General features: G+C 38.7%; 1 protein-coding gene across 6 annotated transcripts in view; it reads right to left on the bottom strand.

The window, feature by feature from the left end:
* Positions 1-24592, bottom strand: part of KLC1 (kinesin light chain 1) — an 86912-nt gene that overhangs the window by 11694 nt on the left and 50626 nt on the right. For 3 of the 6 annotated variants that reach the window (XM_032771570.2, XM_032771569.2, XM_032771572.2), the window contains exons 8-14: positions 22902-23075; positions 21561-21660; positions 20557-20606; positions 20410-20477; positions 18541-18649; positions 6481-6642; positions 1229-1359 (exon numbers count right to left, since the gene is read on the bottom strand). In XM_032771570.2, coding sequence (XP_032627461.1) covers positions 1229-1359; positions 6481-6642; positions 18541-18649; positions 20410-20477; positions 20557-20606; positions 21561-21660; positions 22902-23075 — 794 coding nt within the window. Of the gene's footprint in view, positions 1-1228; positions 1360-2186; positions 2794-6480; positions 6643-18540; positions 18650-20409; positions 20478-20556; positions 20607-21560; positions 21661-22901; positions 23076-24592 lie in introns of those variants that run through there. The other 3 variants (XM_032771571.2, XM_075065704.1, XM_032771573.2) reach the window with 2 other exon arrangements.

Below are 24592 nucleotides of genomic sequence, written 5' to 3'. Positions count from 1 at the left end.
TGTGGTAAAATTCTTGATTTAATGAATTTACAGAACATATAAATTCAATAGTTAAAAGAGTTTTTTTGAAAGTAGTTTCTGCCCTTTGAAATTTGGACGTTTCAGTAGTTAACCCTTCTTAGGACTTGTTTACACTTGAAACGCTGCAACTGCACCACTGTAGCACTTCAGTGTAGATACTACCTCAGGCTTAAGCTGACAGGAGGGGTTCTCCCATAGCAAAGGTGACCCATTTCCCAAGAGGCAGTAGTAAGGTTGATGGAAGAATTTTTCTATCGACCTAGTGCTGTCTACACCAGGATTTAGGTCAGCTTAACCATACTGCTCAGAGCTGTGGATTTTTCTCGTCCTTGAGCCACATAGCTGAGTTGACCTAACTTTTTAGTGTACTCCAGGCCTTAGTTTCTAAATGAAGCATGACTAAAAATGATTGTTTATGCTGACTTCCAGTAAACCGTTTCCCTCAACACTAAGGATTGAGAGGTAACATTTTGTTCGCTTTCTTTAACAGTAGCTTTCCACTTCTATACTCCTGATAAAGAGCAAGTTTAAAAGTTAGTAGAAAATTAATACATACAGTATGTGAAATGCATTCTGTTTATATAGAACCAGATTCTTAGATTTAAAAAGTCTGATGTCAAATTGTGTTAACACTGAAGTTTATTTTTAATAAATTAAATATTCATAATGCTATGCTAGTCTTGAGTTCTACTAAAGCAAAAAATAAAAAACAAAATCCCAAAACCAAACAACCTTTGCCCACACACACACACACCTTTTTCCAATACCATACTTAAGAATAAAGTATGGGGAACTTAATTTATTCTCTGGGAAAAGAGAAATTTAGCAATTTAATAAAGTGCACCAATAATACTCTTGACTATATAAACATGTTCTAAATAAAGCTTTTTCTTAGAGGTGCCATCATGCTAAGCATCTCCCTTTAAGAAGTTGCAAGTTCTGTTAAAAAACAACAACTGAACAATAAATACTAAAAACAAATTCATTTTTTCCACTGTTAATATTAAGAAACTGTCAGCACAGAGTTAAATTATTCCCTATATCACTTTTCAGTAAGGAACACAATATGTTTAAGACCTTTATGAACTACAATTCTGCGTGCAGTAAAGATAATAACCACAAGAGGCAAGGCTACCTTGATCAGTGCTAGGCTACAAAATGGGCAGGATCTGGGAGCACAGCAGCTCATCTAAGAATAAATAATTACCCAGGATTCTTTGGATCACTGTCTCGTGAACTTCCTCCCTTCAGCTTTCTAACCAGCTTCTCACTGCTGCGTCTAATTGAAGCACGGAGCTTGCTAAAGGAACCACTGCGTTTTAAAGATCCAGTGCCGTCCTGAAAAAAATTTGAACAAATGTGAAACTGCAACAGTTTTTGCCCCTCCCCCAAAGCTGAATTAACAACACCAACCACAACAACAGTCAAAATATTTATGTTCTGTTACTGTTAGGTAATAGTGCCAAATTATATAAATATTTTAAAATGCCATATAAATTGTATTTTATCAAGAAGATTATTGTCAGTATTCAGACTTATCAGTGCCTACTTATCACAAGGATTTCAGAAATATGAAAATCTGTTCAATTTATGGCTAAAATAATCTCAAAGCATACATGATTCACAAATGCATACCAACACCTTCACCACCACCACCACCACCACCACCACATTTCATGTTTACGTTGATGCAGTCATATGGGAAAGGTGAGTCCAGTATCAAGCAAAAGCATTCTATCAAGGTCTGAATGAACAAACTATTTTATTATTTTTTTCCAACTATCTAGGTCATGTGCACTAAACATATTTAGTGAATTCCATAAGTTGAGTTTATTAAAAATTTAGGAACCATTTATGATCAGAAAATTATATATATATTTAGATTCTTATATTTCAGTTTTACTTTCACCATGTTTCAGAAAAATATAAAACAAGATGAAATGATAACTTTTTGCACATTAAATTCACATTTTATGCCACAGAAGTTTCTAACTCTTAAGTACAGATATCAAATTTGTATGCCAAAGAATTACTGTTTTCTCTTAAAAATCAACAGTTTAGTAAGATAAGTAACCACTTGCTACTTCTAGAAATCCTACATGGCTACTGTTTGAAAGGAAGGACTGTAAAAGGAGAAAGTACAACTAAGCAGACAGAGACAGACATCAGTTGGAGTGAGTTTATTAGAGAAAGACAAATACACAAATCACTGAACACCAAGATTAGTAGAGAAAAGCATAATTGCCAAAATTTCACACAAAGACTAAACAGCAATGCTACTTTAGAATAATCATAAGTGAAGACATTCAGCGTTCCATATTGATGTTAACCACACTATAGATCTCTAAATACATTTTAAAGCACTTGGAGCACATGCCTTACTTTTACGTTTTATTCTGTAAAGGTCACCATCATGCTATTTTAATAATACCTTGTGTGATACTTTTAACTACCTTTTTCATAGTGAACAGCTACTTATAAAGTTCATTCTTACTTTTTACTTAAGTATTACACAGCAAATGGTTGTAACAACGCATTTTGTATGACTAGATACATATCTAGCAAAGCTACACATGTACAGAAATAAGAAACTGAATAAAAGACAGTAGCACTGAAGGAATAGCCAGTTTACAAGGAAGTGTGGCTCTGATAAAAATCGTAAGGGATTTGCTAAAACACAGCAGTCAGTACTGAAGAGAGAAGTTAAAGCTTGAAGATGGTGCACGCCCGTCATGCAGGAGACAGTATAAGAATCACAAAAGGCATCTAGGCCTGTCGGACAGAAATGGAGAGAGAAAAACTGAATGAAACTGTTGGGAAAAGTTCAACAGTTTTCAATTTTGAACAGTTATGTTTACGGTATTTCTAGGTCATATGCTGGAGGTCTTTTTTTAAATTAAAGATTTGGGATTGCACCTCTAAGTGCTGCCATTCACAGATCCTTGTAATTACCCAAAAGGTAGCTGTTTGTTTACATACTTTAACCTATTTCATTAACATGAATCATACAAAAATTACCAAAAGAGATCCAGTCTTTTATTAAATTAATAAGTAATTTATTAAAGTAAATAAGACAAAAGCAGATTTTTAAAACCAGAAATTGCTTTTATATTATAAAATTATGTGTAATATATACAGAAGAAAGAATGATTGAAAAGAATACAAAAGCCAAAATAAAAAGGAAAAACTTAATACAAGATTTAAAAGAAATGAACAGAACAAGGTGCATTCATTTAAGCTTTAACTTCTGTCAGGAATTTTTGTCTCCACAACACTAAAAAGGAAAAGGGTTTCCCTTACCCCTCCAAACAAAATTCCATCTACTTCTTTGAGATAATAAGAATCCATTGAACTGCTGATGTGTTATCATGCATATATTTTTAAAAATTAAAATTCATAAGGAAAATACTGTAACCCAAGTTTCCACACACTGCCCTGCCGAATGGACCTCTACGTTGAACTGAAAGAACCACCTACAGAAGTGACAAGGTAGTTGAATTTTAGGCTTTCCATTCTCAACTCTGGGAAAATGGACAAGGATATCAATTAATATTTTTGTTTAGTGATGATGGCATCTCTCTGTGGGAAGTAGAGTGAATACCAATAAAAAATAATTTTACAACAAGATGCCCTACTACTAGTGATTGAAAACTAACTGGGAGTTGCAATCAAATCTTCACCTGATGACAGAGGTCTATTATCAAATTAGATTTTATATTTTGTTTAGAATTACTTAAAGACCTTCCAGGTAGAATGATTCAAGAAGTGCTTATGGAAATTCAGCAGCTTTGAATCTGAACTCTATTTTAGATACATGATTCCATGAATAAAAAGTCAAATTATTCCTTGTATTTTAAAAGAGGTATGTTCACATCAACAGTTCTCAGGTTAGCTGGCATTTCAGCTTTATAGTCACTATATAAAAAATATCCTTCGGTTTTTGAGACAGAGAGCAAAAGCTCAGGCTTATCTGGAGAAGTCAGTATAAGAAAACATTTTTAAAATGTTTATGAAAGCAATTCTCTAACAACAATTTCAAATGGTAAAATTTTAAAACTGATAAAAAGTTACAAGAACAGTGTATTGTTCCATAAATATTTGCAAGTTTTAAAAGTAAGTGCTGGTAAACAATATACATTACATCAGTTTTACTAAACAATGTGTGCGTCTTAGTATTTAGCTACAGATTTGTTAAAAATAGACTTTTCGGTTCCTCTAGGACACTACCCCAAAGCATACAGTTCTTGTCTAAGCTATACGACATGTGGGAAGTTACTTTAATTGCAGTATCCTCTTATTGTGTATTGTATACCCTCATAAAATTACTACTCTTGTCCACTGCTGGTCAAAAACTGTAGAAAATTTCTCAAATTTAAAAATAATTTTAACTACTCTATAAATTGCACTCTCTCTAACCCTAACACTGTTTTGTCTGACAGCCAAATTCTTGAGCCACCTGAAGAGTACAGATGCACATCAGAAGGTGGTGTTTTGTTTTGTTTTTTTAAAGTAAAACAGGCACTTTCTTTGGTCTCTGTAAACAAAGTAAATTGCCTATAATAGAAATTCAACAGTACTTCCTGTCTGAGAAGCAGAGTATCTGTGTGGAGAGAAGAGATAAGGGAAAGGTAACACCACATCCTACAGGTACAGAAAAAAACAGCATTAAAATAAGGTAGAAAAACAATGCCAGGAAGTTTCCTGTTTCACTTGTGTTGAACAAACTCTCTCAAGTGAGAAAAAAAATGTGGACTGTGAATAGTCCCATGTATATCAGAAAAAGCGATGCCACATTTTTTAAATGAATGGTGCAATTCCCAGACATTGTAAAAATCAACACTTCCTTAATTCTGGTCCCTAAAGGCAAATTAATATTTTAGGTCAACAGATTTTTATCAGTTAGGTTTCATTCAAATATTGACCTAGAAATACCATTTTGTATTTTTCCAGAAGGTTCTTTATCATTCCAAAACCTGCATGCTTGTTTTAATTAAAAGCAAAACAGTAGAAAAAAGGTTTTATTCACTCAGAACACACAAAGGCATGCAAAGTACGGCAGAAATTTAGGGAGGAGTACAGTACACAGTTCTAATCCTGAGTGGACAAAATTAAGATAAAAGGAGTTATCAAACTTATTTTGGGGACACTAATAATGCAACATTAATTATTCATAACAGATGCTGATTGATTGTCTTGGCACGGAGAATACCAGTGCCAATGAAATGTCATTTGATAAATGACAAAAGCAACCAAAGATGAAGAGAACATTCTCCGCACAAACTCAGCAAGTGTAAGTTTTTACAAAGTTGGCTTTAGGATCTTAAAGCCTCTTATGAGTGACTGGAAAACTGTTGTAAGAGAAATGAACTTTAGAAGCATTCCAGTTTATAAAATAGGATAAACACCCTAAAGCAAAAGTAAAAGTAGCCAGACAAACCTATCACTACAGCAATTTGGCAAAATGTATCAGTGCATTTAGCAGAACTATAGCTTATAGTGAATTAACAGTTTGACTGCCTGCACTAAGTACATCCCCTTGGCAGCAACAGAATACGCAATAAGAAAGTTAGTAACCAGAGCAAACAAAATTAAGTAAACAGTATACCTAAAAGCATGAAAGACATAACAAAGGGTAGAAAATGCACAGGTAATCACATATTACAAACATATCTATTTTTAAAAGTTTTTGTTGTTCTAACTGGTGACACAGGAATTATGTTAGGTAGTGGAACAAGACATCACAAGACAGAATAAGGCCTCACTTTAATCATAAATTCTAAAAGAGTGCATAGGAAGTGGAGATATACATTTCATTTTAAAAATGTATCTTTGCTGTCAAGTTGCCATGAACCAGCAATGACAGCACATACAAAACGTATTATGGATCACCCTTCTTCTATGACTGGAAACAAAAAAGTTACACATCATTCTCTCTGACAAGGTTGGGAGAGGGGTGACTGGAGTTGTTTTTAAGTCAGACTGATTATTTTTATTTACTTTAAAAACCACTGATGTTTTAATATTCCTAATTCCATAGTGGCACCTGCTGGACACATTTAACCTACAGGCAAGGATGATATAAAGAAAGCAAATAAGCAGAAGTAAATTAATTGCCAGTTTATTGAGGAAACCACAGACTAGGGATAATGCACCCAACACACACCATGACACTCAATCAGCATTCAGATGCTCATAGTTAAACCCAGCTGCTTGAAATTCCTAAATAAATTTTTACTTTTCAGGACAAAAAATATTGTGGACAATTTAAAAGAGTAGCAAAATATAAAGAATTTACTAAATGCAAGATCTTATTCTTTAATTCTTAATTCTGCAGAATTATGAAGTGTAAAGTAGATTAAATAGGAAAACTACTTTGAAAACACAATGGAATGACAACTGGACACCTGTTACAATGGTAAATTTTCTAGACTATTTTCTTCAACTGTGTACTGTACTTACCCCATTCCATTCTACGCTCATACTCACTTCCTCGCCTCCATCAGGGCCACTTTCGTACTTTACCACATCTACATTGAGGCTTTCTCGGCTTCGCCTTTTTTCTATGCTCTCGGGGTCATTTAGCACTTCAGCAACTCTCTGTTTGTGAACATTGTCAAGACCCTGTGAGGCAGGCAAAGGGGGAAAAAGTGTCTTACTTACTCAATATAGGTTTTAATAATGTATAGTATCATAAATATTCATGGTAACCAGGTTAACGAAGAAATCATACATGGTAACCAGGTTAACGGAGAAATCAGTGATAACATTTAACTCACTCTGAACTTAATACCATTTTCAATACTTTATAACTGATCTATTACAAACATCAATGCAACACAAAGCAAAGCAATTGGACTGAGCACAGGCTTGGGAGCTAGGAGACTTGGGGGTTCTTCTCCTGACTGTCAGTGACTTACCTCAAGCATTTCACATATCTGCTTGGTATTAAAGCGCCTGTAAGATCACTAAGATGGAAACACATGCTCTCTTTTCCTTGGTTTTCCCAGATGTTAAATGGGGTTAGTAATGTTTATTTATCTTTGTAAAGAACATTGAGTTCATCTTTAAAAAGCCCTACACAAAGTTTCATTTAAAAAACCCAACCAACTGTAGGATAAACTTTCTATTAAAAAGTGTTCCCATGTACTGAAATTTTAACAGTAATTAATATTATGAAAATTTAATTATAACCATATGATAGGATCAAAGTAGAGATGGAAGAGAGGGACTTTATTGATTCCAATCTTTTGCCAGTGCAACACACATTTTCCTGATAAAGGATGCATCAGGTACATTTTCTGAATTTCTAAAAGGATTAATCAAAGAAATATAAAGTACGTTAGATACAAAAAACTACACTAAAAATATCAAAGTTGCTAAGACAACAAATCATGTCAGGTAATGCTAAAAGTAAGCTTGCAAGCTTAATTTGAGCTATTGTGCATATGCACTATGACAATCTTATCCAGCATCAAAGTGATGTTTGTTGCTCAGCCAGAAACAGAACCCAGCTCAGTACATTTGTCACAAGGGAACATCTCTTCTCTTCTTGCAACTTTCTGCCTCATTCACTGTCCATCTTGTGCAGTGAACGAAGGATGGGTCAAATAGTATATAATCACACAAAGATCATCATAATATACAGACACAAGGAGGCTAAGTCACACAGAAAACATTAATTTGGGCATTTCTTAATTTTGAGTACTTACACTTTGTAACTGACATTTTAAAAGTAGCTTTTTGTATGCAAATACCTAGTTTTTTAGAAAAGTAAACTGAAGAAACAAATTCCATCAAGTGGAACCATAATGATGCCTTGTATGGGTCATTAACAGGATTGAAACCCAAAACCTTTAAATCAATTACACAGACCTTTATTACTTGAGCTAAAGGTGTAATGAACTTCCTGCACTAGCAGTTTGTAATCCTCTATGTCCATCAGTCACTAGAGGTGGACATGACACTTCACCAGTGGCTTACTCAACCCTTTCAGACAGCACACAGAAGTCTGGAATCAAAAGCCTGGGTACTATTGCTGGCTCTGGAGGGAGTGGGGTTCAGTAGTTACAAAGAGTATAGAAAAAAGTAATAGATTTCGCACATTTATTCTAAAAAAGCAGTGTGAATTCCCCCAGCACAGGGGAAGCTCAAGACCATGATAAAGGCTGCGTGCCTGTCACAGAGATCACAGAAAATGTGACTTTCCATGACCTCCGTGACTTCTGCAGCTGCCAGCAGCAGCAGTTTCAGTGTGTGGGAGGAGGCTCGGGGCTGGGGAAGGGTTTGTGTGCAAGGTGGCGCTTACCTGGAGGACCGGCTCCCCAGCTCCCACCAGCATGTCCCTGCAGCTCCTAGGCAAATGGGCCACGGGGCTCCATGCACTGCTTGCAGGTGCCGCCTCCAAAGCTTCCACTGGCTGCAGTTCCTGGACAATGGGAGCTGTGGAGTTGGCACTTGTGGTGGACAGCGTGTGGTGCCCCCCTGGCTGTCCCTCCCCATATGAGCTGCAAGGACACATGGAGCTAGATAGGGAGTCTGCAAGCCCCGTCTCCCTTTCCATCAGCAGGGGTCCGAGGCCGCACACCGCCCTCCCTCTAGCACCACCCTATACCAAGTTTCAGTTAGGGGTTGTCATGGTATAATTCCCCACTCTGAACCTTAGCGTCCAAAAAATGGGGTACCAGCATGAATTCCTCTAAGCTTGATTACCAGCTTAGAACCTGTAGCGCTGCCACCAACCAGGAATTCCAGCGCCTGGTACATGGCTGGTCCCCCCCAAGACCTTGTCCGGGGAACCCCAAGATCCAGACCCTCTGGATCTTATCACAAGGAAAGTAAACCCTTTCCCCCATCGTTGCCTTTTCCAGGCTTCCCCTCCCTGGGTTACCCTGGAAGATCACTGTGATTCAAACTCCTTGAATCTTAAACAGAGAGGAAACTGCACCTTCCCCCTCCTTTTCTCTCCCCCTCCCAGACTCTTTCTGTGTTAGAATTACTGTCTCTCTCAGGGAGAAATTAGCCTCTCTCTCCCCCTTCCCTCCTTTCTCCCCACCAATTCCCTGGTGAATCCAGACCCCGTCCCCTGGGGTCTCACACCAGAATAATAAAAAAAAAAAAATCAGGTTCTTAAACAAGAAACTTTTAATATAAAGAGAGAAAAAACAGTAAAAATTATTTTTGTAAATTTAAGAGGATTGAGTACAGGTTTTTCAGCTATAGACACTGGGAATAGCCCTCCCAGCTAAGTATAAAGTACAAATTAATCCTTTTAGCAAAATACAAATTTGAACTCCTTCCAGCCAATATTGCACATTTGCAAATAAAGATAACAACATGAAGCCTAACTCGCATTATCTATCTAGTTATTATTTTTAAACTTATAAGAGCTGTATTTGGAGAGATGGGAGAGAACTGGTGCAGTCAGGTTCATCTCACAACCCAGAGGAACACCACCAAAAACTAACAGCACACACAAAAACTTCCCCCCCTCAAGATTTGAAAGTATTCTGTCCCCTGATTGGTTCTCTGGTCAGGTGACAGTCAGGTTCACTGAACTTGTTAACCCTTTACAGTCAAAAGAGACAGAGTACTTCTGTTCTATTAACTTTTACTTACTTGTTTATGACGGGGTATACAGTAAAAGTCATGGACAGATCACAGGCCATGGATTTTTGTTTACTGTCCATGACTTTTACTAAAAATGTACCAAAGACTAAAATGTAGCCTTAACCATGATATATGGCCATATGCTGCCACACTTGCAGACCCCCGTTGTAGGAGTATGCTGGGGCAGGAAGTGGAATATTAGGGAAAGCAGGGGACGTGGCTGCAACACTCTGCAATTCTGGACTGTGAGCCAACAGACTGCTGTAAATTAGAGCATCCCACAAAGCTCCTTTAACTTATTCCAGGGGCTGCACCAGCCCCCAAGGCAGCCCACAACCCAGAAGGCATATATGTGGCTTAAAGAGCCACGTGAGAGATGCAATACCAGGTTCTATTTCCAGTTCTGACAGAACAGAATATGTGCAACCTCATTTACCCAAATATAAGATGAAGAGAATTATACTTTACTGCTTGACTTGCTCAATAAGAAATGCAAATTGCACAAGACTTCATTAGTCCACGAAAGAGATGAGACTTGAAGCATAATCTCTTCCTGGAGTCCAGCAAATCTCGGTAGTGAAAGTAAACTGAAACAGGATGGGGCAACCTCAGCACACCAGCCAAGGAGAAGTGCTGCTGCCTCAAGCCTAGGAGGAGAGGGGGAACTCTCTCTACTTTTAGCATAAGATGGTGGCTGTGCCAACTCTGTTTCCCCTTTACTTTAACATGTGCCTTTCATCTAGACCAAAAGAGCAGTGACAGCTGCTGTTAATGTATCAATCCCCACATCTGAAACTAGCTCTGTGCATGTGAATGTAGCTGGCATGTTTTGGAGCTCTGTGGGACTACAGAATGCTCCATACAAATGGAATATTCAGGGATTTCAGCTGCAAACCTTTAAGAAATTCTATTGAGCATATGCAAAGGGTGATTTTCAGACGCTTATTACTAAACCATATCTGGGTTGATTCTTCTGGGACATCAAAAGGTATTTCTTTGATCTCAGAAGGAACTCTCCACCAAATGTCAAATTCTGCTCCAAAATCTGAAGAGCTCTAGAGCTCTCCAAAGAAATGGTTGGAACTTTGTTTTGTCAATAGTTTTTGTTTGTTTTTTTTTGAAAAAAATATTTTCACCTAACCATATTCTCAAAAACAGCTGACCCCTTGCTGCTGAAACATTTAAAAAAATCCAGCCTGATGTAGTGAGAAAGCATAGAAAAAAAATTCTGCCAGACTTTAACCATTCAGGCTAAATTATAATGGTGGTTTATAATGCTAAGTCTTAGGCAAACAGCTATAGGCCTACCTGCCAGTTATGCTTATAATTCCTTATACTCATTGCCATTTACTCTGGTTATTTATGTTATAACTTTTCTAATATGCATGTAAATCACATGAAGTGATATTAACCAAATCAGAACTAAATACCAAGTAGAAGTTTGTTGCTCAGGAGCCAATACACATACAGAGAATTTATTCACCTCGTGCAGTAAAAGGAGTTGTTTGAGATGGCTGTCCCTGAGAGTGGTCCACTTCAGGTGCACTTGCACCCTGCACCTTTATAACAGATTTTTGGTAGAGGTGCCCATTCAGCCCGTCCATGCACCCCATACATCCCCATCCTGCAATAAGAAGCTATATGGGCTGCATGGGCAAACTGCCCTCAACTCCTTCTCCACCAGAAAGTCCCATAAGGATGACTCCAAAGCAGAAGGGAAGAAGGCAGGTAGTGGAGCACCAACAGAGGGACACATCTCCAAGAACTCCAGTTACTACACAAGGGGCATAACCTCTCTTTCTTTAAATAGTGTCTCACTGTGTGCTCAACTTCAGGTGACTCCAGATCAGTATTCCCCTAAAGATGCAGAATGTTCAGTGCAGAGTCCAATACAGAAGAGAACTAACTTGCCCAGGGATGCATCTGATCTTTCCACAGACACCAGGACATTAACAATTAGAAAAAAAAAGTATGAAACAGAAGACCAAGTTGCCACTCTACATATGTCTACTTCCTTAAGTAATGCAACTGATGTAGAAAGTACTCTTGTAGAATGTGCTAAATATCTTGAAGGGGGTTGGACATGAGTTCTATCATACCAGTCTTAATACAACCAAAGATCCACTTTGACAAACTTCATTTCAAAATTACCAAACCCTCATTCGTATCCATTATAGACAGAAACAGGAGATTTTCCTAAATGGTTTGGTCCTGTCTAGGCAGAAAGTTAACACGCTCCTTACATACAGAGTATGGAATATAGCTTCTTGACTAATCTGATGTTGTTTTGGGAAGAAAACCAGGAGATAACTGGTTTGATTAATTTAGAATTCTAAGGCCATTTTAGGTAAGAATCTTGGATGGGCCTGTAGCAACACTTTCTCTCTGGAAAACACCGTAAATGGGAAGAGTCTGCCATTAAAGCCCTCAATTCTCCCACTCTTTGGGAAGAAGAGAAGAGATCACTATCAGACAGGCAGTCTTCATAGATAAATCTTACAACAAACATCTAGCCAGAGGTTCAAACACATGCTTCATAAGGTGATTGAGGACTAGGTTCAGGTCCCAGTTAGGAGCAGGGTTTCTGACTTGTGGGAAAGACAAAGGGCAAGCTAAAACCTTTAGCCAGGAGTCAAAGTTGATTGGCAATCACCTGTCAGGGGCAAGAACAGATGGAGCTACATTTTAGCAAGGAACAACATGGAACCTCTTTCCCCATGAGATTCCATGTCTCCGTCCTCACAACAGAAAGGAACTTTATTTAGGGGTGACCCTCAGGAAAATGTATTTTACAAGGTGACTGGACTATAAAAAAGTGAGGGGTAAAACCACCACAGATTCTCTCTTCTCTCTCTCTCTCACACCCACTCAAGACAACTAAGGAACCAGTCCTTTGACTTCAGGGAGGGGGGCAGTATCCTGACCTGAGAATTTGCTCAGCAATGTTGCTGGAAACATGTGGTAAGGATTTTACCTTGCACTAAGTCTAATTTAAAGTTATAGATACTAGAAAGCGAGTTATCTTTATTTCTCTTGTAACCCTTTCTGACTTTAATGCCTTATACTTGTACTCGTTTCAAATGTCTCTCTTGGAAGTTAAATAAAATTGTTTTATTTTTTTAATCAAAAACTAATCCAGTGTTGTGTTTAAACTGAAATAGTAACTCCAGTTAAACCAGTAAACTATTGAATATTGACCCCTTACAGGGCCAACAGACCTATAATATCTGAACTGTCCAAGGGTACGTCTACGCTACGGGATTATTCCGATTTTACATAAACCGGTTTTATAAAACAGATTGTATAAAGTCGAGTGCACGCGGCCTTATTAAGCACATTAATTCGGTGGTGTGCGTCCATGGTCCGAGGCTAGCGTCGATTTCCGGAGTGTTGCACTGTGGGTAGCTATTCCATAGCTATCCCATAGTTCCCGCAGTCTCCGCTGCCCCTTGCAATTCTGGGTTGAATCATTGTCGGGGGTGGTTCTGGGTAAATGTTGTCACTCATTCCTTCCTCCGGGAAAGCAACGGCAGACAATCATTTCGCGCCTTTTCCCTGGATTGCCCATGGCAAACGCCATAGACTCGGAACCATGAGCCATTCAGCTTTTTTTTTTTTTTTTTTTTTTTTTACAGTCACATATGTGTGCTGGATGCCGCGGACAGAGGCGGAGTACTCCAGTGCTACACAGCAGCATTCATTTTGCTTTTGCATTTGATAGCAGAGCCGGTTACCAGTCGTTCTTGTTACGTCTGCTGCCAGGGTAAACTGGCTAATGAATAGCTTATCGTGTGCCTCTCTTGTTACTAATCTGTGCCTGATCGTGCTCGGTGCTCCGGGGTTGCTTGAGATCGGGTCCTCTGGGGGGGCGGGCAAAAGCAAAACTGGGAACTGGGACTCCTTTGATCGAAGTTACCTCTCTTTTATTTGTTTCTAATAGTTTAATCAAGCCAGGTCCCCTGTGCCATTGTACGTATGGGACAAGTGTCTAGGAGATAACAGTGTAAATCATGAGAGTCACTCAGCCTGCTCCGTTGGTGTCAATCCTGCAGAAGGGATGAGCTACATGCATTCGATGGGGTGCTTTGGTGACCTGCCAAACAACCCAGCCGCTGTTTTCCCTCCTCCCCACCTTCCTGGACTACTGTGCCGTGTCCCCCCCCTTTTTGTATGGAGTTATAGAGAATTGTAAAATAAGGAAACAGTGACTTGTTAGTGAGATAAAATGAGGGGGAGGCAGCTCCTGGGGCATATGACAGTCCAGGCAGACATTAAAGGCTTGTGGGGAGAGTGAGCCTCCGCATCCACTGCTATGATAGTCCAGGCAGTATGAATCTTTTCTTTATACATGAAAGGGAGGGGGCTGATTGAAGTCAGCCCATTTTTGCTAGATGAAGCAGTTACAAGTCGTTCTGTCCATCTACTGGGAGTGACCAGGAATCATTTCTTATTTTGACCCAGGCACCCCCCCGGCCTGGCTGCTCACCTCAGGCCAGCCACCAGAGTATGATGCAGTTATCAAGCATTGAGCACTCACAGCTGGCTAAAGAACCGTTACACGAGTCCTCTATGTACATCTGCACACGTGGAGGCACGAAGGGAGCTGTTAGCAAAAGACAGGTCGTATGTAAGTTTCGTGGCGTGGTTGTAGTTTCGACTGAAATTAAGGCCCCACGATAGACTTCCTCGTATCTCTTTCTTTTCGAATAATTGCGACTACGCGGATGAGACTGAAGTTGGAGCTATAAAGCATAGTGCCAGCAGTTAGATACAAATAAACCGTGTGATACTGTGCACCACTAAGATGGTTTTTTTACGTATTATAACTGGCTTCACTGGAGTTGCAGCATCGCGCTCTCCGCCAGTCATTCAGGATATAATATACCACAGTGAACCTATGTTGTGAATACCTGAAAGAAGCATAGAAAACGATTTCTTTCCCTTTGCTCTCTCATGTCCGCGCTTGGGGCGCGGGAGCGGAGGAGTAAAATTAAGGAGCTATTCCCTGACCATGTCTGGACAATGAGTGTGTGACTCTACTAGCCACTGGTAAAGCTCATGCAAGAACTGCTAAATAGACTTCTTTCGAGAGACTCATCCTACGCTGTCGGCATTGGGATAGGACTGGTCTGCTCTAGTACCCGCCCACCTCCATGAGCGTCCCATATTGAGTCCTGGCTTCCTTTACGCTGTCACGCAGCATTGTGAAGCCTGGAGATGGTTCAGATCTTTGGCATTGTTCTTTCTGTAATCCGGAGCTTTGTATAAGACCAGAATTTAGTCTGCTCAGACAGTGATTCAAGATCCAGTATCTCCTGTACGGTCCATGCTGGAGCTCTTTTTGGATTTGGATGGACTGCACCACCACCTGTGCTGATCAGAGCTCCACGTTGGGCAAACAGGAAATGAAAATCTAAATTTCGCGGGGCTTTTCCTGTTTACCTGGCCACAGCATCCGAGTTCAGATCGCTGTCCAAAGTGGTCACAGTGGTGCACTGTGGGATATCGCCCGGAGGCCAATACCGTCGATTTGCGGCCACACTAACCCCAATCCGATATGGTAATACCGATTTTAGCGCTAGTCCTCTCGTTGGAGGAGTACAGAAATCAATTTAAAGAGCCCTTTATATCTATATAAAGGGCCTCGCATGTGGACGGGTACAGCATTAAATCGGTTTAACACTGCTAAAATCGGTTTAAACGCGTAGTGTAGACCAGGCCTAAGAGAGGGCTCAAATGCACATTTTAGGAAATTCAGGACTAGGAGTGTGTTGGGGTCATGCAGCAAGAAGTAACCAAGGCTCCTGGAAACCAGAGGGCGACTGGTGTGTTGCTGAAAGGCTGCTGAGGTCAGAGTTGGAGGACTAGGACTGCAACTATGCACAAGCAGCAGAGAATCCTGTGGCACCGCTCCAAAATGTCTGTTAGTCTATAAGGTGCCACAGGATTCTCTGCTGCTTTTACAGATCCAGACTAACACGCCTACCCCTCTGATACTCAACTATACACAGACACTCAGGGTGTGACCTGCATGCTGTTCGTCTGTCTGTGAGCAGCCCCGTTTGGGAGCTACCACTGCAAAGCACTGTGAGGCACCCAAGGTTTCAAGGCAAGTGGTATGGACTGCAACCTGGAATGTGACAGGTACCTGAACACCTGTGTTACTGATGGTAACAAAGACTGGCCCAGGAGAGACTCTGTGAAGGGTGGCTTCAGTACTGATGTAGCTGACCCCATGTGCTGGACACGCAGGAGTGCATCAGTTACAATTCCCTCAGTAGTATATGAGGTCTAGCCATCCTTGGTACAGCTGACTTCCTCAGTATTGGTACTGAGCATTGCTCCTGGACGGGCTTATAACTCTTTTCACCCATATCGCCAGTTAGGGTCTGGGTACCCAAACCTGGTACTTGAGTCTGCCTTAGATTGAGGTTTTTTTCTTTGCCTTTGCAGTACCAGCATCACTCAGAGCCTACATGGAACTTCTCTTGGGACCTGAGTTCTCCATAGTCCTCTTGTGTCAGTGACACAGTGCAAATTTACTCCCTACCTCCTTCTGTTTAGAGGAAGATCCAGATGAGGACTTTGGTGCAACAGAAGTACTTAGCGCCACGGTACTGTCTACCTCTCTCAGGGTTTCTGGTGACGAGATCTTGATGTGGACAGAGCAATAGCAGTACTGGAAGGTCTATGTACAGTGAGATCCTTTTGCCCCTGGATCTGAAGCTGGATGTAAGCCTTCCTCCATCATTAGACATTTAAATTTGGTTTCCCTATTTTTGAGGGATTTACCCTTGAGGGATGTGCAGATCTTGCACTTACTAGGAATATGGGTATCCCCAAACACTGGAGGCACTGGGAAAGCCTGTCACCGATTGGAATAGCCTCACAGCAGAAGAGGCACCTCTCAAATCCTAGGGAACCCACCATTCCCAAGAAAAAATGAGGCACAATCCCAAGTAGGGGAAGTACTAAAAGAATATCTAACTATATCTAAGAATAAAAAGATTTTTTTTATTAATTTTAATTTTTTAAGGGCAAAAAGGGAAAGAAAAAGACAAAGGAAACGCTAAAAGGTAAATAACTATAAAACTATCTATCTAAATGCTAAACAGAGAATAGGCACTCATTGCAGACTCCATTTCAAGCAAACAGTGGTTGAGAAGATACAGGCTAACCGCTCTCAGTTTAGTGCCACATAGCCTCAGCATGGTGCATGAGAATATATGGGGTGCATGTGAGGGCTGAACAGGCATTGCTACCAAAAAATCTCCAATCAAAGGTGCAGGGCACAAGTGCACCTTAAGTGGAGCACCCACAGGGACGCTGCTTGAAGAACTGCTATTTTACTTTAAAATCTCACTTCGATTAAAGATATATCGAAGACCTTACGCAGGAGCATTTTTGCATATTAAAACGGGATATCTCAAGATTTTTTCTTCTCTATCACCTTTCTTCAAGCTTACTGGTTTTGTCCTTTTCTACTTGGCAAACACTCAGGTTTTCCTTCTGTTTGTCATGGAGGAATGGATTGGATACTTCTTTGTGTGTCAAACAATCAATGTTGATGTCATCAGCACATTTTGGGGTATAAGGTTTGTCAGTAACTCCTTTGCTCTTGCCTATTCCTGGCAGTCTGCTTCTACAGCAAAAAAAATACTGCAGGATCAGGATCATATATTAATAGGTTTCAAAACATCTCAGCTACAAAATCAGTGTATTTAAAACGGAAAGAGGTATTTTATCTGTAAGATATGGCCTGCCATATTTTGACTAACATTTTTTGTTCTGAACTAGTTTACTTGTAGTTTGAATTACAAAGTTCCACACAAAATCATCATTTTACAAGAAAATTCCTTACTTTTCTATTACCACCAAAATTACTAAATTATTAAAAACTGAATTTCAAGAGTTTGTGTTCAACTGATTACTCACCATGACCTTCAAATCTTTTGCTGATAGAATCCCCCATTCTGCAAGTATGGACTACATTCTTTTTTCATAGATGTATACATTTATAGCCATATTAAAACACAAACATACACTCAGCTTTCCTTTTCCTTCAAGATAAACAAACAAACAAACAAACAAACAAAAACACCCTTTCTTCTTCCCACATGGAAAGATGAGGTAGTCATTTGACAGGTTTTAGGATTTGAGAATTTCCAAAAATATTCATTATAGACACCAGACCCAGGTCTTGTTTTCATTAAGAGAGTTACAAAAGTTCTTCCTCAACAGATTGAAGAGACCTCGTATCAACACACAGAAGTACTGGAGAGAGAGTTCACCAACCAAGGCTCCTCTCTTGATCTCTCCCTAACATGGTCACTCTCCCCAGAAATGCTTCCTTAGCTATGGTCCCCGCATGGTCCAACCTTACCCCGTAAGATTCAACTCCCGACTTCTATTGTGCAACTCCTCACACTGTACTTGCTGAAAACTGCTGTCTGAGCCTGCTGCTTCTGTCCTCCCTCATGCCCTCCACAGGATTCAACCTCAATTATGCCACGCACACGCATGCTGCCACCCCAAGCCAGGAAGTGTCCCTACTCGGCTGTGCCATTCCTGCACTGCACACCTCCAGCTGCTGTTCTCCTGCACCCACAATGGCACCTCAGAACACTTAGTATTCCACCAGTTCCTGTTATCAACCTAGCAATTACCCAGTTTACTAAGGGTTAACATGGTGCCTATATATTTTTAATTTAAACTTAAAAAAGGGTGTTTTTTGTTAACATAATAGATAGTAAATTAACAAATATATACAGCAATACATCTCTAAAAAACTGCCAGCTACTGAACAGCTAAAACATCATATGTGCACAATATACATCAACTGGAAGTCAAAATTCTGATGAAAACAAACCATAAATAGCATTACTAAGAACAAAAGGGAATTTTCATACTTGCCTGCTTACGAGATCTCATTGCTGCCTCTTCTAATGTTTCAGCAGCTTCAAACTTGCCTTGACGTTTGTAAAGTGCTCCAAGATTCTTTAAGGTAGTTGTTACCGTTGGACTATTAAAAAAATATACATTGAAATTATTCTTAATTTACATACACATGAAAACTCAAAAACATGAGATAAAAGCTTAGATACCATCAATATAATCAATATATGAGAATCATCTTTTAATGTATTATACTAACATTAAATATGTGAGAAACATTAAAAATATCTTTCAAATGCATTTATGACGCTCAAAAAGTGATTGCTTAATAGCCCTGAAAACTAATACAAATACTATCCTCTGGAACCATGCAACATGAACAGCAGCAGTGCTAGCTTCCTGGGTGCCTCAGGCCTGACCTCTAGTGATAAGAGTGTAGTTCAGTCTCCAAAATACAAACTTTGGCTGCCAGTGAAATGGTCAGAAAATATGTCAATTAGTGCCAGTATCAATGGTGGATGTTGTAATATGGATTAGGCACTTGAGATCAAAAATTCCTTCTTGGCCTCTAGCTGGGAGCTACTTTCAGTTGCTCCAGATTTAAGCTAGTGATGTTGAGGGGAAAGATTTCAAATTCCATTATGAATTTCTTTGAGAACTCTCTCCCCCAACCTCAACAAGGAAAAAAAAAAAAAACCTGATTCAACAATATACCACAATTGTTAATTATAAGTCTTACACCAGTCAAGACCCTTGCTGAGGTTTTGTTTCAGCAGCATTTGACTAGAGACCCTGAAGCAATAAGGTAGCCTGACTACTTCTGTGGCATACAGTGTTTAGAACAAGAGAGGTAGGAGCAAGGAGACATTTGACACTACAAAATTCCTGATGCATGCTCCTCAATAGTTCAGTTAACCATTCTCCTCCACATCTATAGCATATTTGACTGAACAGATAAGTTTACTAGATTCAGCAATAGTTTTACTAAGTTTTAAAAGTCACATTTGTATTACTATATCCCCCAACTAAATGCTAAGATGAACACAGAAATAATTCTCACTATTAAAGAGTGTCAACTATTTTGTGCAGAAGATTTTGATATTATACATAATACACACACAGTACAATAGTTTTGGCTCAAAATTTATATTTGATAAAGAATTTTTTTATCAAGCATAATACAAAGAGAAAAAAGTGTTTGTTTCATATTTCAATTAAAATATTTAAAAAGTCAAACAAAGCATTTCTCACAAGATTTTGCAATTCAAACATTGCAGCTCTGTGTAGAGCATGAGAATCAAAAAGTAAATAACCGAAACGAGACTAATCTACTTGTACAATCAACAATAACGAAATGCAAAACAGAGAACAGCATACGGAGTTAATGTAGGTAGGAGGCCAGATTATGTGGCCTGCTCTACTCCCCTCTGTTTTGTCTATACTACTGATACGCAGTGGCACAGAGACTGATCATATGCACAGCATGTGGGAGTTCCCAGCAGGCACAGAGCGGGTATAGTAAGCTCCTGTATCACCCCTCCTCTGTAATTCCTGGAATAAGGGGTATGTTGAAATTAGGGAAAAAGGCATGTCCAGAGTTTGCTGCATTCTACTCATCTCCAACTGACAGATGGTCTTTTGGGTGCTGTTACTAGCCACTGGAATTTGCCTCAGTTGGGATAAAAAAGGCCTCAGAACCAAGTCACAATCAGATCCCCGAAGCCATCTTCTCTCTGTGGCCAGCAAACATGGCCTTGGATTTCTTAGGTATCAGTTTTAATTTTAGTAACACAGATGAAAGGATTTTATTTTTAAGTATGACTTTCAAACTAACATTTCTGAGTATTGTATGTTCTGTAGTTAAAATGCTTTAAATAATATACCTACCTATCAACTTTGCAAGCTTTGTACCAACCCCCATACTCTCCAAAGGACGAGCCATCTTTTTGCTTTCCCTAAATTGAAAACAGCATGTTAAAAATATATCTGTAACTAACAGAAATTCTGAAAACAATTATTCAATCATGTCCTTACTTTGCATTCTTCTCTCTCCTCAGCATGCATCCAGATGGGTTTATTTTCATCTGATGAAAATATAAAATTAATATTTTATAACACCAGTGAAAGAAGTAGATATTAATATTCAGGTTGAAGAAAGCTGAAGACCAACAAAAATAATGGTTCTGACAGCACAATCAGCATTTCTGACACATTACAGAAAGACTAAACAGATTAACAGAACATGTGTGTCTGCCTTTAACTGGCTTTAGAAAAGATACCTAGAAGTCAGCATTACAAAATTGCTGACAGAGTGCTATTTCTAAAAGACTTTGATCTAACCAAGTTGGTGGAAGTATATACTGACAAGAGCTTAGTTGTTTGCTAGAATACACACGTTTGTTTCTTTTATTGTTGACAGCTACTGAATGCTGCAAAAAAACTGTCTTATTGCAAGGAAATGAAAATACTGCATTACAATTAGTAGTTTATGAAATGTTCTACTGGAACAATGTACAAATAGACCGCTGACGTCTAGCTGTTAAATTTACAGTCTGCTCAATTTAAGAAGAGGACAAGTTTTTCTGCATTCTTTAATTGTTTTGGCAGATGAGCTCAAAGAGTTGACCATTATTTTTACCAAGTAATCTAAAATCCTATACTGAATTATTACAGTCACTGACTAGAAGACGACAAACATAGTCCCGTGTGTATACTAGCTCTTAGACACTAGAGTTTGGGGTTCTATAGAACATCCTAAAGTAGATTAGATAGAAAAGTAGTCTGTTATGTAGACTTGCTAAAGTCTCACTCATTTGGAAAAAATCCTTGTTTTGGATTAATTTAAATGCAGTAATTAAAGTCTTTCCTCCTTAGGATGGATTTTGCTTTATGTTTCAATAAAGTCTAAAATTTCATTCCTTTTAATCTCCCTCAAATACTCACAACTTTAAGTATAACATCAATTAGTTTTAAACAGATTTATTTTGAGAAGTATAAAAAATAAATCCTACTTTTCAGTTGTACACCAAGTTCCTTACCATCTACAGAGCCAAATTCCCTTTCATGTGCACGAGTAAGAATTTCTTTGTATAAAGTTTCTGCTTGCTTAAATTTTCCCTGTTTCAGATAGCAGGATGCCTAAAAAATAATATAAAGGTATCAGCATAGGAAAAGTTTTGATTTATCTTTTAAAGACAGAACATATCTATAATTACATGCTTGTTGAATAAAAAAAAAAAAACCCATTATTTCCTCCTGGGGAAATTCTGAGCCAAAAATGCAAAATTCTGCATTATTTTGACAAATAAAATATGCAACAATATAATCACATCAGTTTCACTTATTTTGGTAATTTATTTAAACTACCATACAGAAAAAATACCACAATAAGACTGTTCAGTTACAAATACAAAAGTTAAGTTACAAATACTTGGTAACCAATACCCTGCACTCCAGTTATCATCCTGGATTTTCATTTAAGTTACATTACTTTTATTTTGGTGTTCTGTAAAGTAGAATGTCGCTTTAAATTGCTCAGAATTCACACATAAAAGTCATACAGTTTTGCTAACCATGGTCCTGCTTTTTTATAAATGGAAAAGTAAAATAGATCCTGAGCTGTAATCTAACCCTATTGTGTTTCTCTGGCACAGGAAAAAAAGCGAGAAAGCACATAAACCTTTCTAGCTGAGGATTCAGTTACTGTTATTTACAATAAGGCTCCTTTACACCACTCTGGCAAGGTAGAGGAGTCTTCATTGACTAAGAATGGGAACAATTAGCTAACAATGGAAACATTAGCAGCCTGCCTCCTTAGAGCTAGTCTACACTGGCAACGTTAAACCACTGCCAAAGCAGCGCTTTAATGTGGCTTGTGTAGTTGTGGCATAATGCTCGGAGAGAGCTCTCTAAGCGCTCTAAAAAAATCCTACCTCCACGAGGGACATAGCTGCCTGCGCTGGGAGCTGTGGTGCTGGTACACTGTCTACACTGGCACTTTACAGCACTGAAACTTGCTTCACTCAGGGGGGTGTTTTTTCACACCCCTGAGCGAAAAAATTGCAGCACTGTAAAGTGCCAGTGTAGACAAGCCCTGCCACTCTTTCATATGCAGGCACACGCTGAGACCTACCCCCTTAACATCTCTCCAGGGATATACGCACGCCCAGCCTCCTCCCCGCCCCCACAGCGATTTCTCTGCTGCTGGCTGCTCGGGAAGGGGCGTCTGTTCCTCAGATTTCTTTGCTCCCCCATATTTCTGCAGGGGAGCCAAGAAATTTGTGGAAGGTATGCATTCTGCACCCAGGAGTAATTATTTTAGCACATCAGAAAAAACAAAACTTACATTTTCCTATTTTTACTTCATGCTACAAACTTACCAGATTATTCTTTGTTTTGGCTACATTTGGGTCATCTGGTCCTAGTTTTGTTTGGTAGATCTCAAGTGCCCTTTGATAGTAGTACTCCACCTCTTCATATTTACCCTGATTCTGACACAGTAAGGCCAGGTTATTTAACTGTTTGGCAACATCTGGGTGATCCTTCCCCAGGACCTGGAAATGAAGGTACCATACATTAAAACATTCCCCATTGATTGTATTAGATTTTAAAGAAGCACGATCTTAAAATGATCTTTCACAACCTTTTCCTTTCTAATTTCAGTATCAGAACATATTATTTTACCTCACCAGTTTACACTGCTCAGACTTTTCTATAATTAAGTTTCAGTCACTATTTTCATTATAAATCCCATTTTTTAGTTGAGAGTAGAAGAGGGCCCCATTTACGTTAGGTACATCCTAGGACTGCTCTTGGCTGACATGGCAAATGAAGTCTCAATTGGACATCTAATTTTCAACCATTTTCACAAAAATCAAGTAATTTAGACATTTTCCATCTATAGCAAATTTTAAAAGATGCTTTTGTGCACTCAATCAAGATTCAAAGTTAAACTGAAATTTTACAGGCTAAGATTACAATGCATTAGAGAAACTGATGTTTGTTAAATAAACTTCTCAGTACAGCTTCCAAAAAATCCTTTGCATGAATATATTCCAATAAGTTTTAGGATAACTTTCAGTCTCGCAAAGTAGAAATATTTTATTTTTTTCTGGTTTGCACTGTGTTACATACAATCATTTGGCTAGTAATTATGTTGTTTTGCCAATGATTAGTCATTCTGTTAGTGAGGGAGGCATAATAGAATTTTTCTAAATATGTACATTTAATTATTCTCCAATTCCTATACTACTGTATATAACCAGGGTCTTGTGTATTCTGCAATTCCATGACTATGGAATTTACTACAGAATCCAAACTTCGGCTGAAAGAAAACAGTTTCTAGCTCTTACGATTATAAAGAAAACCTACAAACTTGAACTGAGTGTAAGCCAATGCAATGATGTCCTGTTGATTTTTCTCTACAATAAGATTTCCCACAACTTCTCTACCTTCAGTGAAGTGCCACCAATGTCAGCAATAGCTAGAGTGCTAGTGAAGAGGATTAAAAAACCTGGTGGCAAGAACTCCAGCAGGCAGTTTATAGTTGCACTCCCACCATCGCTAGCACCAGTGGGAGACTGACACAAAACTTCAGCATAGAAGTCTGAAACAGTAGCCCTGAGAAATGAGGATTACCCCATTCATTTCAACAGTATAAACTCTGATGTCCAGATATTACAATTTAATCTTAACACTAACTATCATTATTGATCATTTTAATATCAAACTGACAGGCTTACCTGACAAATGAAAATTGCCTCAATTTTTCCAGATGACCAAAGCCCAAGTTGTTTTTTACCCAAATAATAACCCTCCATCTCCTCTGACAACTTTTATAATAGTTATGTATTTGCAATACAATATCACACACCATATTAAAATTTACAGGCAGCATGAAACAAATTGATTTGCACAGCAGGTTAAAATATCATAGGTTTACGTTATGAATAAATGTATATTCATTTTCATATTTAATTCAGTAAAAACCTCATTTTCAATAAAATTTGAAGATGATGCAGACTTCTGTATTTCAAACTGATTATTCAGAAAGTACAGAGTAATTGAGGGG

The sequence above is a fragment of the Chelonoidis abingdonii genome, chromosome 4 (genome assembly GCF_003597395.2).
Source record: "Chelonoidis abingdonii isolate Lonesome George chromosome 4, CheloAbing_2.0, whole genome shotgun sequence".
NCBI lineage: Eukaryota > Metazoa > Chordata > Testudines > Testudinidae > Chelonoidis > Chelonoidis abingdonii.
This window is presented reverse-complemented; position numbering and strand designations above follow the sequence as displayed.